Source organism: Trachurus japonicus, chromosome 7 (assembly GCF_045865225.1).
Source record: "Trachurus japonicus isolate A0001 chromosome 7, Traja_1.0".
Lineage (NCBI taxonomy): Eukaryota > Metazoa > Chordata > Actinopteri > Carangiformes > Carangidae > Trachurus > Trachurus japonicus.
The window spans coordinates 9,089,814-9,102,884 of record NC_140913.1 but is presented as its reverse complement, the minus strand read 5'-3'; the positions used below and the strand labels follow the sequence as shown (position 1 = coordinate 9,102,884).

At 41.6% G+C, this 13,071-nt stretch overlaps 1 protein-coding gene across 1 annotated transcript in view; it reads right to left on the bottom strand.

The window, feature by feature from the left end:
• lamb2l (laminin, beta 2-like) overlaps positions 1 to 13,071 on the bottom strand; it is a 64,012-nt gene that overhangs the window by 29,022 nt on the left and 21,919 nt on the right. The window contains exons 3-5 of the mRNA XM_085781108.1: positions 7,391 to 7,560; positions 2,577 to 2,712; positions 148 to 221 (exon numbers count right to left, since the gene is read on the bottom strand). Of these exons, the coding sequence (XP_085637234.1) occupies positions 148 to 221; positions 2,577 to 2,712; positions 7,391 to 7,560 (380 nt within the window). The remainder of the gene's footprint in view (positions 1 to 147; positions 222 to 2,576; positions 2,713 to 7,390; positions 7,561 to 13,071) is intronic.

Below are 13,071 nucleotides of genomic sequence, written 5' to 3'. Positions count from 1 at the left end.
GGTGATGGATTCAGGCCTGATGGAATTCAGCTTCGAAGTGTACACAACAAACAGAGAGGGGGACGAGTATCCCGACATGCTTCAGCACATGTCGTATTTCCAACAGTGCACACCGACACACACACACACACACACACGTATACGCACCTTAAACTTCATGATGAGGTGAGTGAAGTGGAATTCGGCCTCCAGGTTCAGTCTGATGCTCACATTCTCCTGTCCTGTAAAGGAAACAACTGTCAGCCAGTGTCTCAGCTTCATGTTTCAGCCACAGACCTCCTCTCCTGACGTTGGTCTGCTTCAACCTCTCCACTTTCTTTGTGTCTGTGTGTCTCCTTAGAGAGACATCATCAGTCTCGCAGTATTTGTCCTATTTAATCATAGATTTAGCTGCAGAAAAAAAAATACAAGAAAACAACAGGGTCCCAACCACATCGGCTGTCTGGCCCTTAATATATGATGTAGCATTATATATTTTATTCCTTCTATGGGGAATAAAACATAACTTAAAACCAAAAAAACAAATATGTTGTTTATATATCCTGCCAATGTAATGGTAATATAGCTTATAGGAATATAGTATAAACTTATATGATAATAATTTTGTAATATTATTATTATTACAGTAGAATATGTATGATTTGTTGTTTGCTTAATTTTATTCAATACAATATATTAATTTGAAATATAACTATCATTTTTAATACTGTAATATTAGATTTCTTTAAAATGATACACAGTATTATTTTAAAATAATACACAGTATTATTTTAAGATATACGACTGTAAAAGTGACTGATGTGAAGTTAACAGTATAAGTATTGTTAATTAAACACTAGAAAATATCCCTTTGAACTAATTTTGAAAATTAAAAAATGAGTGATAAAATAACGATTATCCCTGATTTACTATGGATTGTCATGTGATTAACTGAGAGTCAACATTTTAATCAGCCATCATATAGTAGTATTTACATAGCATATATAGTATTATATTATATTTCTCTTTTTAACCCTTGTGTGGTGTTCGGGTCTGTGGGACCCGTTTTCATTTTTTATCAAAAGAAAAATGAAATGATACATTATTTTTTTAAACTCAGATTCACTGGCCTTGGCTCATTTTCTGTGAAGAACATATATCAGAACACATTTTCAATGACCGCACACTGTAGACCCCCCCTACACATTTATATTACATACAGGGTGTTCGGGTCCACTGGACCCGGGGCTAATATTAGCATGGAAAGTGTAGGTCCTGTGTACCTTCACTATGTCTTCCTCCTGTCTGGGGCTGCTGATAGTGTGTGTGAGTGTGTGTGTGTGTGTGTGTGTGTGTGTGTGTGTGTGTGTGTGTGTGTGTGTGTGTGTGTGTGTGTATGTGCGTGTGTGTCTCCGTTGCAAAATTCAAGCACTCATACTCTGTCCCACCTACAAATTGGGGGCGGGACACACCTTTGCCAGGGTGGTTCCTTATCAAATAATACTAATAATTGCTTGGATTTCTATATCGCTTTCATGGCACCCAAAGCACTTTACAGAAACCATTATTTATTTTATACACATTCACATGGTGGTGAGCTACGTCTGTAGCCACAGCTGGCCTGGGGCAGACTGACGGAAGTGTGGCTGCCATTTCGCGCCAAACAGCCCCTTGGACCACCACCATGATCATTCATACACGTTCAACACATTCACACGGGGCAAGGTGGGTAAGGTGTCTTGCCCAAGGACACTACGACAGCGACTAGGACAGAGCAACCCTCTGGATGACCCGCTCTACGGCCTGAGCCACTCCCGCCCCAATTGATCACTACTGATCAAGACAGCCAAAAGATTATATGCTGAGAGGGCCTTGCAATTGATTTTGGAAGAGACAAGCTTCTGATGATAAAGAAGAGGTTTCAGAATGTGAGGACCACAATTCTGAAGATTCAGAGTCTGATAGTGACAAAAACCACACAAAACTCTCTATACAACACATGAGGGGCAGCCCTCATGTGTTGTATAGGCTGGTGTGAAATGGCAATGTGTTCAATGGGGCTGATGGTTACTGTATGTGTTTAGTTTGAGTTATGTCAACTGGCCTGAATAGGTAACATTTCTAATGAAGTTCAAAATCAATAGTTATGAAAAATCTTGCTTCATTTGTAAATTTGTTGATTTAAATATCTTGATTATAACTGATTTTCTTTTTTTTATTACATTTTATTAAAAAAAAACTAACAAAAAACGAGTAGCATATTAATTCATAAATGTGATCTAACAAAGGCAAAGTGCAAATATTAACCATATATGCTGTTCATATGGCTTGTAATTAGGATGAAGTAAACATCTGTTGAGTATTTTAACATAAAATTGTTTGATTGTGTTGATTTGGAGACCCAAAAATGCAGCGGGTCCACCAGACCCACGAACACTGGCTGAGTAACCAAAATATGAACACCACACAAGGGTTAATATCACTGCATTGCAGCTGCATCCCTCCAGTAATCTGATACAGACTCCCTGTTGATTTTTTGGTTGATGAATAAACAAATATGATTGTGTTCTTGTGTTATTGAGGTCATACACACTGACCGTTGACAGACTGCCACCAGGTGTTGTCTCCGTTCCTGTCCGTGAGGTAGATGACGTTTTCAATGCGATGGCTGTTCCTGTGGCGGTACGGGTCGTAGCGGTGCTGCGAGTTACACTCAAAACACTTGTCCGACTCCTGTGCAGGAAACATCAAGGGATCATTTAAATACTAATAGATATATATACTGCATTAATCAGTTTCATATTTGTACCAAAGAAGGACAAATCAATGAACCAACTATGTAACAAGCCCTATGGGTATCAATTAAAAGACCTCCAGTGCCTGGTGGAAACAGATCAATCAGATCCTGCTCGCCTATGTTTCCTCTCCACAGGTTGTGTCTTGTACATATTTTATTTTTAGTCAAGCTGCTGTGATGGAGTCGTTTCCTCCCATCAGAGCTTTCATCTCTCGACATGAATTAATGTGGCTAATGTGCCACATTAATTCATGTGGCACATGAATCTCCGGTCACCACTGTTGGTGCGACTGATGCCAGAGGGGCTTGGACTGTGTCACTGCTAGTGAAAAAGACTTAAAAGTAGATCAGAGGAAAGAAACGCATGGAGTAAAAAGAGGGGGAAAAGGAAGAGGAGGGAAGAGTATGGGAGTAAGGATGACAGTGGGGGAGATGGAGTAATTAAGATGTGTGGCTGCTTTGAGTGACAGCTGGGAGAGCATATGCTTATCACAAACCAGCATGAATCAAAGTCTTGGCCCCACACACGCCCCACCTTGCTGCCTGCGTCTCAATTAGCCTGGAGTTGGTGGAGTCTAGCCTGGGTTTACCCATGCTGCCTTGCGTGTGATTTTATTCGCTCTGCAAGTCAGCCTGGAAACCATGGACCCAATTCCTTCCTCAACGAGGGAGCCAATCACAGAACGGTGGAGGGGGCAGCAAGACGATGATAGCTTGTCGAGCCAACATGGCGGCAGACACTTTACCTTTCGGTGCAGCGTTAGAAAGTGTTTTAAGTAGTTTAGACTGCAAGTTTATTTTGAAAAAAGAGCAACGTTTAGCGAGCGGATTTCTGTCGCTCTACATACGTCATCGGGTATGATTGATGCGATTGGCTATAAGCAGCTACAGACATTTGATAGACATTTGTAGCGCCCAATAAACAGCTCTGGGCTTTCGTAAACCACGCCTCAAATACGAAAAATGAACAGGTGGTTCCCAGACCGAATCTCAATCTACATTGAGATGAGGTCTGGTGTTCGCCAGGTTAGGTGGAGTCAGGCCAGAGCAGCTCACTCTGAGCTCATGCAGGTCAAGAAGAAAGCTGAAATGTTGAGGTTAAAACTCCAGTGGGAATAATTAGTGAGACTAACCGTGTGTGCGTTCACACCAAACGCGATGGGAGGCGATGAACGCCACAAGCTTCCATTCAAAATCAATGTAAATGACGTGATGTCGCTTTGGGTGATACGTTTCGGGCGATAAGCGCAACGCATTGAAGCATCCATCGCCTCATCGCGTGTATCGCTTGAACGCACAGTAAGGTATATTTGCATGTGTGTAAACAATGTGACTAAGATCAGAATACTCAATACAATACAAGTCATAATACAAATGATATCATATTATGATTTTTTATGAGGTGATCAGAAACTGCTGTTTACATGGCAGCGTCCTATTGGTAATCTGGTTTTATTTGGTTTATATCGCAGCACTGCTGTGCATGTCAACATGGTCAGTGACCAGGCAGAGCAGCAGAAGAGGAGGTGGAGGAGTGAAAAGGCAAAGAGCCTGGGAAAGATACAACAATGTGGGGCCAAGGCCAGGAGTGCGAGGGTGGATGAATGGGACGCACTTGAAAAGTTAGAGGGCGGTTGGAGAGAGGAAGAGAAAGACACAGGTGAGATAAGTGTGTATGTGGAGGAGAGCGGTCCCACACACCACCAGCCAGGGTGAAGGACAAAGAAGGGGGTCGACAGGGAGCGAGGGAAACGCTGTGAGTGTAAAAAAAAAGGGGTGGGGGGTGTATTCGAGTGGGGAACAGGGAGGGAGACAGGGGGAGATAAGGGTGAGTTGGCACAGAAAGCCAGCAGATTCCAGGGCAGCATTTCTTAATTAGGTTGTTGTCAGGGGTGATTAAGCTGCTAACAACAACATGGCTGTTAAAGAGATTCGCTGAAAAGAAATGCCCAAAGCGTGCTGGACAACGTGGATGTGCGTGACCACATGCGCACACACGCCCACTTTTACATCCACACATGTAAGAGGGCGTGTGCTTTTTAACATGCATGCTTGCCTTCTTCACCCCCCGCACCCCCCCAATCAATCCCAGCATACATCTCACCACCCTCATCTCACAGCCCTCCCTGCTGAAAAGGGCACTGCTTCCTCCATCCTGTGACTTCATTAGAGACGACTGGTTTACAGGTCCAAGAACAAAACTTCAGTCGTTGCTAAGGAACAGGAGGCAGCAAAAAAAAAACTTCACTCAACTTAAAAAGTTTGACTTCCTGGTTTCACATGAATAAAATAAGACTGATTCCTATTCATTGTCTCTTTAAAAGACACTGTAGCTTGAGTTGGTGTAAACTTGTGTGGTTCAGACTCCCTCCCTCCTCTGAGCTCCTATTTATCTCCCATTAGTCAAGCCTGGTCAGCTCAGCTATAAGGCTTTCTGCTCCAACAACACACTGGTGGTGTAAGTAAGACTTCTTTGTCACACTACTAGGGCGGCTTTACAAAAAACACCCAACGACCTCATTCAGTTTCAACCTCAGTTCCAGCTCTGGTGCTTTTTCCGTTGTTCATATCTCATTTCTCCCTCCACTGCCACCTCTCTCCTCACTTTCCTTTGACATAACCTTGCCTGCAGTAGATTCTGATTTAAGTGCTTCCAGGTAGAAATCCAACCAGCTGCTGTGCTGATGTACAACTCGTTTGTGAAAGCATTCTCTTTTTTTGTGTGTTTTTTGTATGTTTTAGTGCTATTTCATAATGTTTACTTTATGTTGAATTGTAAGCTTGTGCAGCACCTGAAATCTGCTATATGAATAAACTTTGACCTTTGACCTTGATAGCTCCAATAGTCCACTGCTTTCAGTCAGATCTCCAAACCCTAATTCTAACCTAAAAATCGGGTGTATGTACACAACCAGGTGAGTCTACGGAGTACGGACCAATGCACAATCCCCACTCACCAGGAACAAAAACACAACCTGGGTCTCACACACATGATTGATGAACTTCTTGACGTTTAAAAGCTGCGAGACAAATGTTCGGTGTGGGCCTCTGAAGAAACGTCTGACAGAACAGCGGCAATCTGTACCTGGATACATGGGAAGACAGGTCGTCACCAGACCCAGCCCCCCTGCAGTAGTGGAGGGGCCTCTCACCAATCAGAGGACGTCACTCATGTTCACCTGAGTGTTGACACTGTTGTATATTCCTGCCCTGAGGCTACGGAGGTGCAGGCACACACATGTGGTTGCATGGAAATGTGTGTCGTGTACGGATGCAACATGTCAGGGGTCACGTTGTGAAGAAGCAGAGCGAGAAGAGGAGCTGAAAACTGAGTGGAACAGCACTTGGTCCTACTGATTTGACTGAGAGCCAAGAACAAGTCTGTGTCTGTTTATTTTATAATGCTGAAAGTGGGGTGGCTCATACACTGGAAGTCATTAGGAACCTCTAGACTCTGTGTTTAAGTAAGCTATACTATTCAAACTCCACCCTCAGGTAAGGTTGGATAGTGGAAATAGTTTTAAACAGTAAACACTGTGTGATAAAGTGTGGAGGTCAAGGTGTGCTTTTATTCTGCACAGACTTTATAAAGTGGAGCTCAATCTGGATGTCATTTTTCACATTAAGCCATTGTAAAGATTTCTAATGAATAATTTTTCTCTTTTTTAATTTTATTTAAAATTATTTTCTAATCAGAACCTCATCAACTTACACCCCTGTTTTTTGTTGTTGTTTTTTTACATTTATACTGCCGAGTAACTTCATGGGAGATTATTCCTACTGCTTCTGTTCACACTGTTTGGACAAACATCACAGGACACTTAACATTGGACATATATGTGTCTCATGACTGTGAGGAAGATCTCTTATTTTATTAAATCTTAGTTCAAACCCCACTTATTGCTCTCCCATATTTGATTACCTCCTTTTGCATGTTATTTGCATTGTATAAAAACAGTAAATATAGGTTCACAAAATGCTAATAAAAAGGAGTTAAAGTGAGTGAGTCTGTGTGACGAGGGTGTGTCCACACCTGGTGGGATTGCTCATGGAAACCAGGTGACAACAAACAGATAGATGAACAAATGAAAATGGAAAAGTGGGGAGGGAACGAAGGAAGAGGATTGATGAAAGCGGTGAAAGAGAACAAACAAACTGTCCAGCTTTTTCACTTGCACCCACTGCAGGGGGGCATCTATTGTTGCATGTGGAGGGGAAGGGCGAGGTGCTGAGAGAGAGCAGGCAGGTGAGAAACTTTATAATAGCAGCAATTTAAAGTTGCAGAGAATTGGCTCATTATGAGATAATACAGCGATGTATAAAAAAAGAACTGTCAGCAGGAAATTGCACAGGAGAAATGATTGTCCAACTGATCTTTTGAATGCACGTAGTCAATGTTGGTTTTAAATCCATTTAAATCCTATACTAATGGGCTCTTCTTTACACAGCTCCACTATACTTCCTGAACTGCTCCTTGATTTCCTGTCTTACATTATTGGACAACCTGATTAATCCAGTGTGTCTGAATAGTCACAAAGTTCAGAGCCCATTAACTACCACTTGGTTCAGAGCCCATTAACTACCACTTGGCTCTGTGTATAGTTCAGTTCTGACCTGCAGGTGGCTGACAATGCAGTAGTGCTCTGGTCCATTCAGGCCACAGGTGGAGGTGGAAGTCAGGTTGACAGCCCGGCCGATCAGTAGGTTCCCTGTGGCTGGGTAACAACTTCCCTCTGTGCAGCCTTGAGGGCCTGATGGGAACTCTTGTCCCCATGCACCGAGAGCTGGAGGAGGATGGAAACAGAGAGAGAGAGATTATTTGAGAAACACTTAAAGAACATGTAGGATCTATTAATGAGTCATCAGCGGTTACATCATCTTTGGTTTTGGATCCTAACGTACACTTACTGTAGAAGCATTTTGGACAAAATGAGCATTTGATAAATTAAAAAAACAATGACATTTCTCAGTCTTCTCAAAAGTGGTTGTATGAATACACACCTGTTTGTACACTAGCAAATCCGGTCTTAGTCTCTTGTGACTTAGTTACAAAGTTATCTAGAAAGTAGTGTAGTGTGTTTTTTTTCTACAAATCAAATCAGTGTAGAAATTACACGTCTCTCTACAGACTGTTTGTAGGATATGCAGACAAATTCTCAACATTACAAGATGAATTAAAAGGGGAAAGGCAGTTTTAGACATTGTCTGACATCCCAGAAAGTGATCGCCTTAATAGATGTGTGTGTAAGAAACACACCAAACCATAACTCTCTAAAATGATCTGGTCTTGTTCCCGCAAAACTCTCCCCCTCACCCCTGTAAACTCACTTTCTGCATCAGTGACTCTGAATAATGGGCCTCATAAGGGATAGAAGAGAGAGAGAGAGAAAGAGAGAGCGTGACGGGAGCAGAGAAAGACAATAAAATGAATTATGGTGAAGGGAAACTGAAAGAAAATCTTTGTGGGTGGACTAAGTGAAGAGGTTTAGATGAGGGTTCAGTGATCGAGACTGAAGAGACAGTTTAGTCAGGACACTTATCAAGGTTTGACATTTACTTTCATCACAAACCAACCATCACATGTGATGTGAAACATCTGACGAATGTAAATCCACACAGAGAGGAGTACAAAATGTGAGAATGTGACTGCCTGAAAACAAAACAAAACAAAAAAACAGAGGCTCCATAATCAGTAGTACACAGAGCAATGTGTTTTGAGATATGTTATGCAGGTCTTTTATCCTGGTGATCTACAGAAAACAGAGCAGCAGCGTGTCGGGGCATGATGGGAAAGAAATGGATGGTTTGAAGTGGAATTAAAAGCATCCTCTTCCCCCAAAATCTTCAAAAGTCCTTTACCTGACCATGCACATGTCTTCGAGACAATGCTTATTATTATTATTCACCATCTACAAATAAAATTGTATTGAATTGAATAAGTGTAATGGAGGTCCACGAGTATAGCCACAGTCACGAGGTACCAGTGAGGAGAAGTGACGACGTGTGGCGATTAGCGGTACTGAAGTTAAACTCACTCGCCCAGGGGCGGTGCGTGGCGCAGTGGTTAAGGCTAGAGGCTACAGTCCTCGGCGCAGGCGTCCCCGGTTTGAGTCCCGCATCGGGCAGACCTTTCCTGCATGTCATTCCCCCTCTCTCTGCCTCCCCCTTTCCTATCTATCTATGTGCTATAAAATAAAGGCAAAAAAGCCAAAAAATATCATAAAAAAATTTAAAAAACTCACTCACCCATAAAAGACAAGCTAACCGACTTGCCAAGTGGTCACTGACCTCTTGGCAAAACGATTAGCATGGTCGCCCGTGGTGCAGGAGACCCGGGTTCAAAACCCACTCAGGGCAGGTCAGAACAACATCGGTCACATAAGTTCTCGTGTGGTTTTTATGGTCTTCTTTTATGAGGATGATTATTTTTCCTCAAGTAGACATTTGTTGAGGCTCACATTGTACAGCACAGCAAAAGAACTGTTATTAGATTACTCCCTTCAGACAGACATAATCATCCCAGTGAACCATTTCATGATTCAGAAATAAACTGATCATAATGATAAAGAAAATCTATACACACACGCACACGCGCACACGCGCGCACGCACGCACACACGCACACACGCACACACGCACACACACACACACACACACACACACACACAGTCTGAAGAGTTCCTCTGAAGGATTTCAAACATGTCTTCTACTTTTCTGACATTCACAACAATAAAAAGGCTGCACACTAGCACACACACACACATACTGACATCCCAGGCAGTACAGGTCAGTGCCACAGTATTATCAGAGGGAAGACAAAGAGAAACATGACATATTGATCTGTTTGTTGCATTTGCAGTAACCACCTTTTTTTATACATAGCAGCTCATCACCACTTGGGCTGTACTTGTGTCAGTAATGTCAGTGTCTCATGATCTAAAAAATATTTTTTTTTCTTTGCTTATGAGGACACTCATTGACATAATGCCTTTCGGCACCTCTATAACCCTAATTCTAAAGTCTAAACTCTCAAGGTTGAAATTTTACAGCGTTTTGGAAAGTGTAGACCGGCCAAAATAACCTCACTCTGTTAGGAAAACACTGTCTATGTGTGTGTGTGTGTGTGTGTGTAGAAATGTCTTGGCTCCAGTTCAAGTAAAAGATTTAACAGAGGCAGATTTTCTGAATTCCTGTGAAGCATTAACAATGCCTGGCTGGCACGGTTAGCATTAGTGTCCTGATATCTCTGCCAGGAAATACAGTACATCAGACAACACAATCAGCCTCTAATGTTATTGAACTGCATTAACCTGCTGCACTGCAAATTCAAAGAGGCACAATAGACACCGATTTACACAAGCCGTACTGGCAGGTGTGCACTTGCAGAGCTGCACATAAATGGGTCTGGTAGTTAAACCTATGGACTGTAGATAAAGATCAAACACACCCTGACCAAACATTACACATGAGGCTGAGCTCAGAGCTGCAACACTGAAACCCAAGGATGTAACACAGCCAGACACAAGACTGTGCATGAAGCACGGTGTCATGGGGGAATATGGTGGATCTTGATATGGTAAATTACAAAATGTCTGTTTTAAGTCAACATATTTTAGGATGAGCAAAAAAGGTACAAACCTGCCCATATTTATCTGAAAATAACACCAGCGTAACCCTCCTCCTCCTCCTCCTCCTCCTCAACCAGCCCCCTTTAAGAATACAGAAATGGATTGAAAGCTGTGAATGGGTTTCACCTGAACTCATTTTACAGGTATGAGATTGCACAACGGGTTCAGTCACTGGTCAAGTCAGCTGCCCCATGAGGCACCATTGAGTACACACACACATTTCACAGCCAGTATCTGTACTTTAGATCATAAGGCACAATGAGAAAATCAGTTGACTCCAGTTCCACCAGAAGGGAGACAAGAGCTGTGCATCAACCTGACTGTGATTTGAAAAAGGAGAGGAAGCAATTTTAACAGAGATCTTTTATGGCACAATCTCAACACAGAAACCAAACAATGCAGTGAAATATGTTGCCGCTGTTCTAGATTGTTATGATCAATAAAACATTTTGACATGAAATTAATTGTGAGGTAGAAACTAAGAGTGGCGTTGTTGGAATCTTTTACAGAACCTTTTTTTTTTAAAAATAATGTATTGTAAAAAACAGATAATAGGGGCAGATTTCTTTCTATTCTTTTTGTTACTTTTTCATCAAGATTTTAGTTTGGTCGCCAATGAAACAAACCTATATAAATGTAAATAAACTATAGATTATTATTTTTAACAATAACATCATGGCTATTTCACAGATCTTATTCAGTCATCTTCCAGTTGCAGATTTAAAGCAGAAGTAAGTGGTCCGGTCGTTTTCGCTAATGCTGCATTCCAGGCAGGCTTTTGAAATCGTAAATTACAGCTTCAAGTCACAACTTACGACTTTGTAGCGTTCCAGGCAACCCACTCGTGTTTTTCCGACCTGTTTTACCGGTGAAAGTCACTATAACGGCCACTCGTAACTTCCGACCGGTGAACTCGTACCAGATCGAACTGGTACGACTTCACGGTCGGAAAAATACGAGTTTCCTTGAACGCACCATAACAGTCCTCGTCCCTACGTCACCACATTCACGGCGTTCCTTGGCTGCACACACAGCCCTGCATGCCGTTCTCTCTCCTCATTGGATAAAAACTGTAGGATACGATAAATGTTTTCTCTTCGGCTCAGAGCAGAGCAGAGTGACTGAGAGACCCATGTTTCAGACCAAACACTCTATGTAAGTGATTGCTGTCGGAAGATATAACTATTTAAGACTTATATTAACACAAATATATCACTTACTTCTGCTTTAAGTGACTGAGGTCTAATACTGTTCAAAAGATTGCATTTATTATGTGTTTTCTATACAGCAGTTGGGTCAGGGCTATAACACGGCCATAATACAGGTTTTACATACTTATACATGATGATTTTTTTTTTTTTTGAATTTTCTTAAAATGTTATTCTTGAAATTTCAGTCCCAGCTACTCTGCCATAGTTTCTTCATCTAATTTTGTTGTGCTTTTATGTTTTGCAGTAGTAAATCAACCAACTGATGTCTCTAGTTTCATATTATTTTTAAAAACAAAAAATAATAGCCTAACTATAGCACTGTCTAAATTTATGTGATTACAGGAGCCCAACAGCTTGAAATCAATATACAGAGGATGTAACTGAAAGGACTAGAAGTGCAGACAGCGTGTTGCGACTTAAATTATATTTTAATTAAAAATGTGACCTTTTTTGTTATTGCAGCAATTTAATTTAGCTCTTAGTTTTTGAACCATCCTGATTCTGTATCCTCACATAGGGATGCTCTTGAGTTATTATCCCTAGTGAATGACAGAACTAACATCCAGACATTTGTCTAGACATGTCGCCCTCAGCAGTCATAATTTACCCACAGGTTTAATTAATGACTGAGGTTTGTGTTTTGAAATAGACCACACGTGTGTGGAATGTCTGCTATAGTCCATGCCCCCTCTCTCTCTCTGGCTCTTTGTCTAATGGCTTTCTCCAATCTGTCAGGCTGTGCCGAAGCAGAGAAGAATGGTGCTTGTGTTGCTAATTACAAGGCTCACGCCATCATCCATGCTCTTGCTCGCATGTAAACCAGCCTTACTTTTCAAAAGATGATCTGGACATCTGAGACAGAGGAGTTCACCCCTCCTCTTTGTGTGGGCTCCAGGACACGTATCCTTTACTCTGTCTTCACCTGCCCCGACTAGCAAGGGCGACATCAGAATGTGCACTGATGCCATTAGTTTCTTGCTGTTATTGTGTGTTGGAACTGTATTTGAACTTACAGTTCACATGCTGATTGTAACACGGTCAGGAGACCTGTGTGAGGTGCAGTGCCGCCAGAAGCTGTTAGCAAAATTCAGTTGAAAAATGTCAACATTAAGGCCTGATCATCACTTTTAAGACAAACATTTTAAGGTCAAACAATTACTTTATTCACCATATTTAAGGTGGACTGATTGTTTTCCAGATGTCCTTCAAGCTACAAGCAGGAAAACATTTGAGCTTAAAACATTCATTGTCTACACGTCCCTTTCTGGTCCCTTATGCCATAGATGCATTGTACATGTTATTATTTTAATGTTCGCATTTAAAGATTCAATGACAACTACTGATGATGATCATTTTGGCCATACTAACCTTCCATATCAGTTCATGTCTGTGTGTAAAGTAGTTATTGCCTGGTCTCACCAGGCATTAAAGCAGAAGTAAGCGGAATATTTGTGTT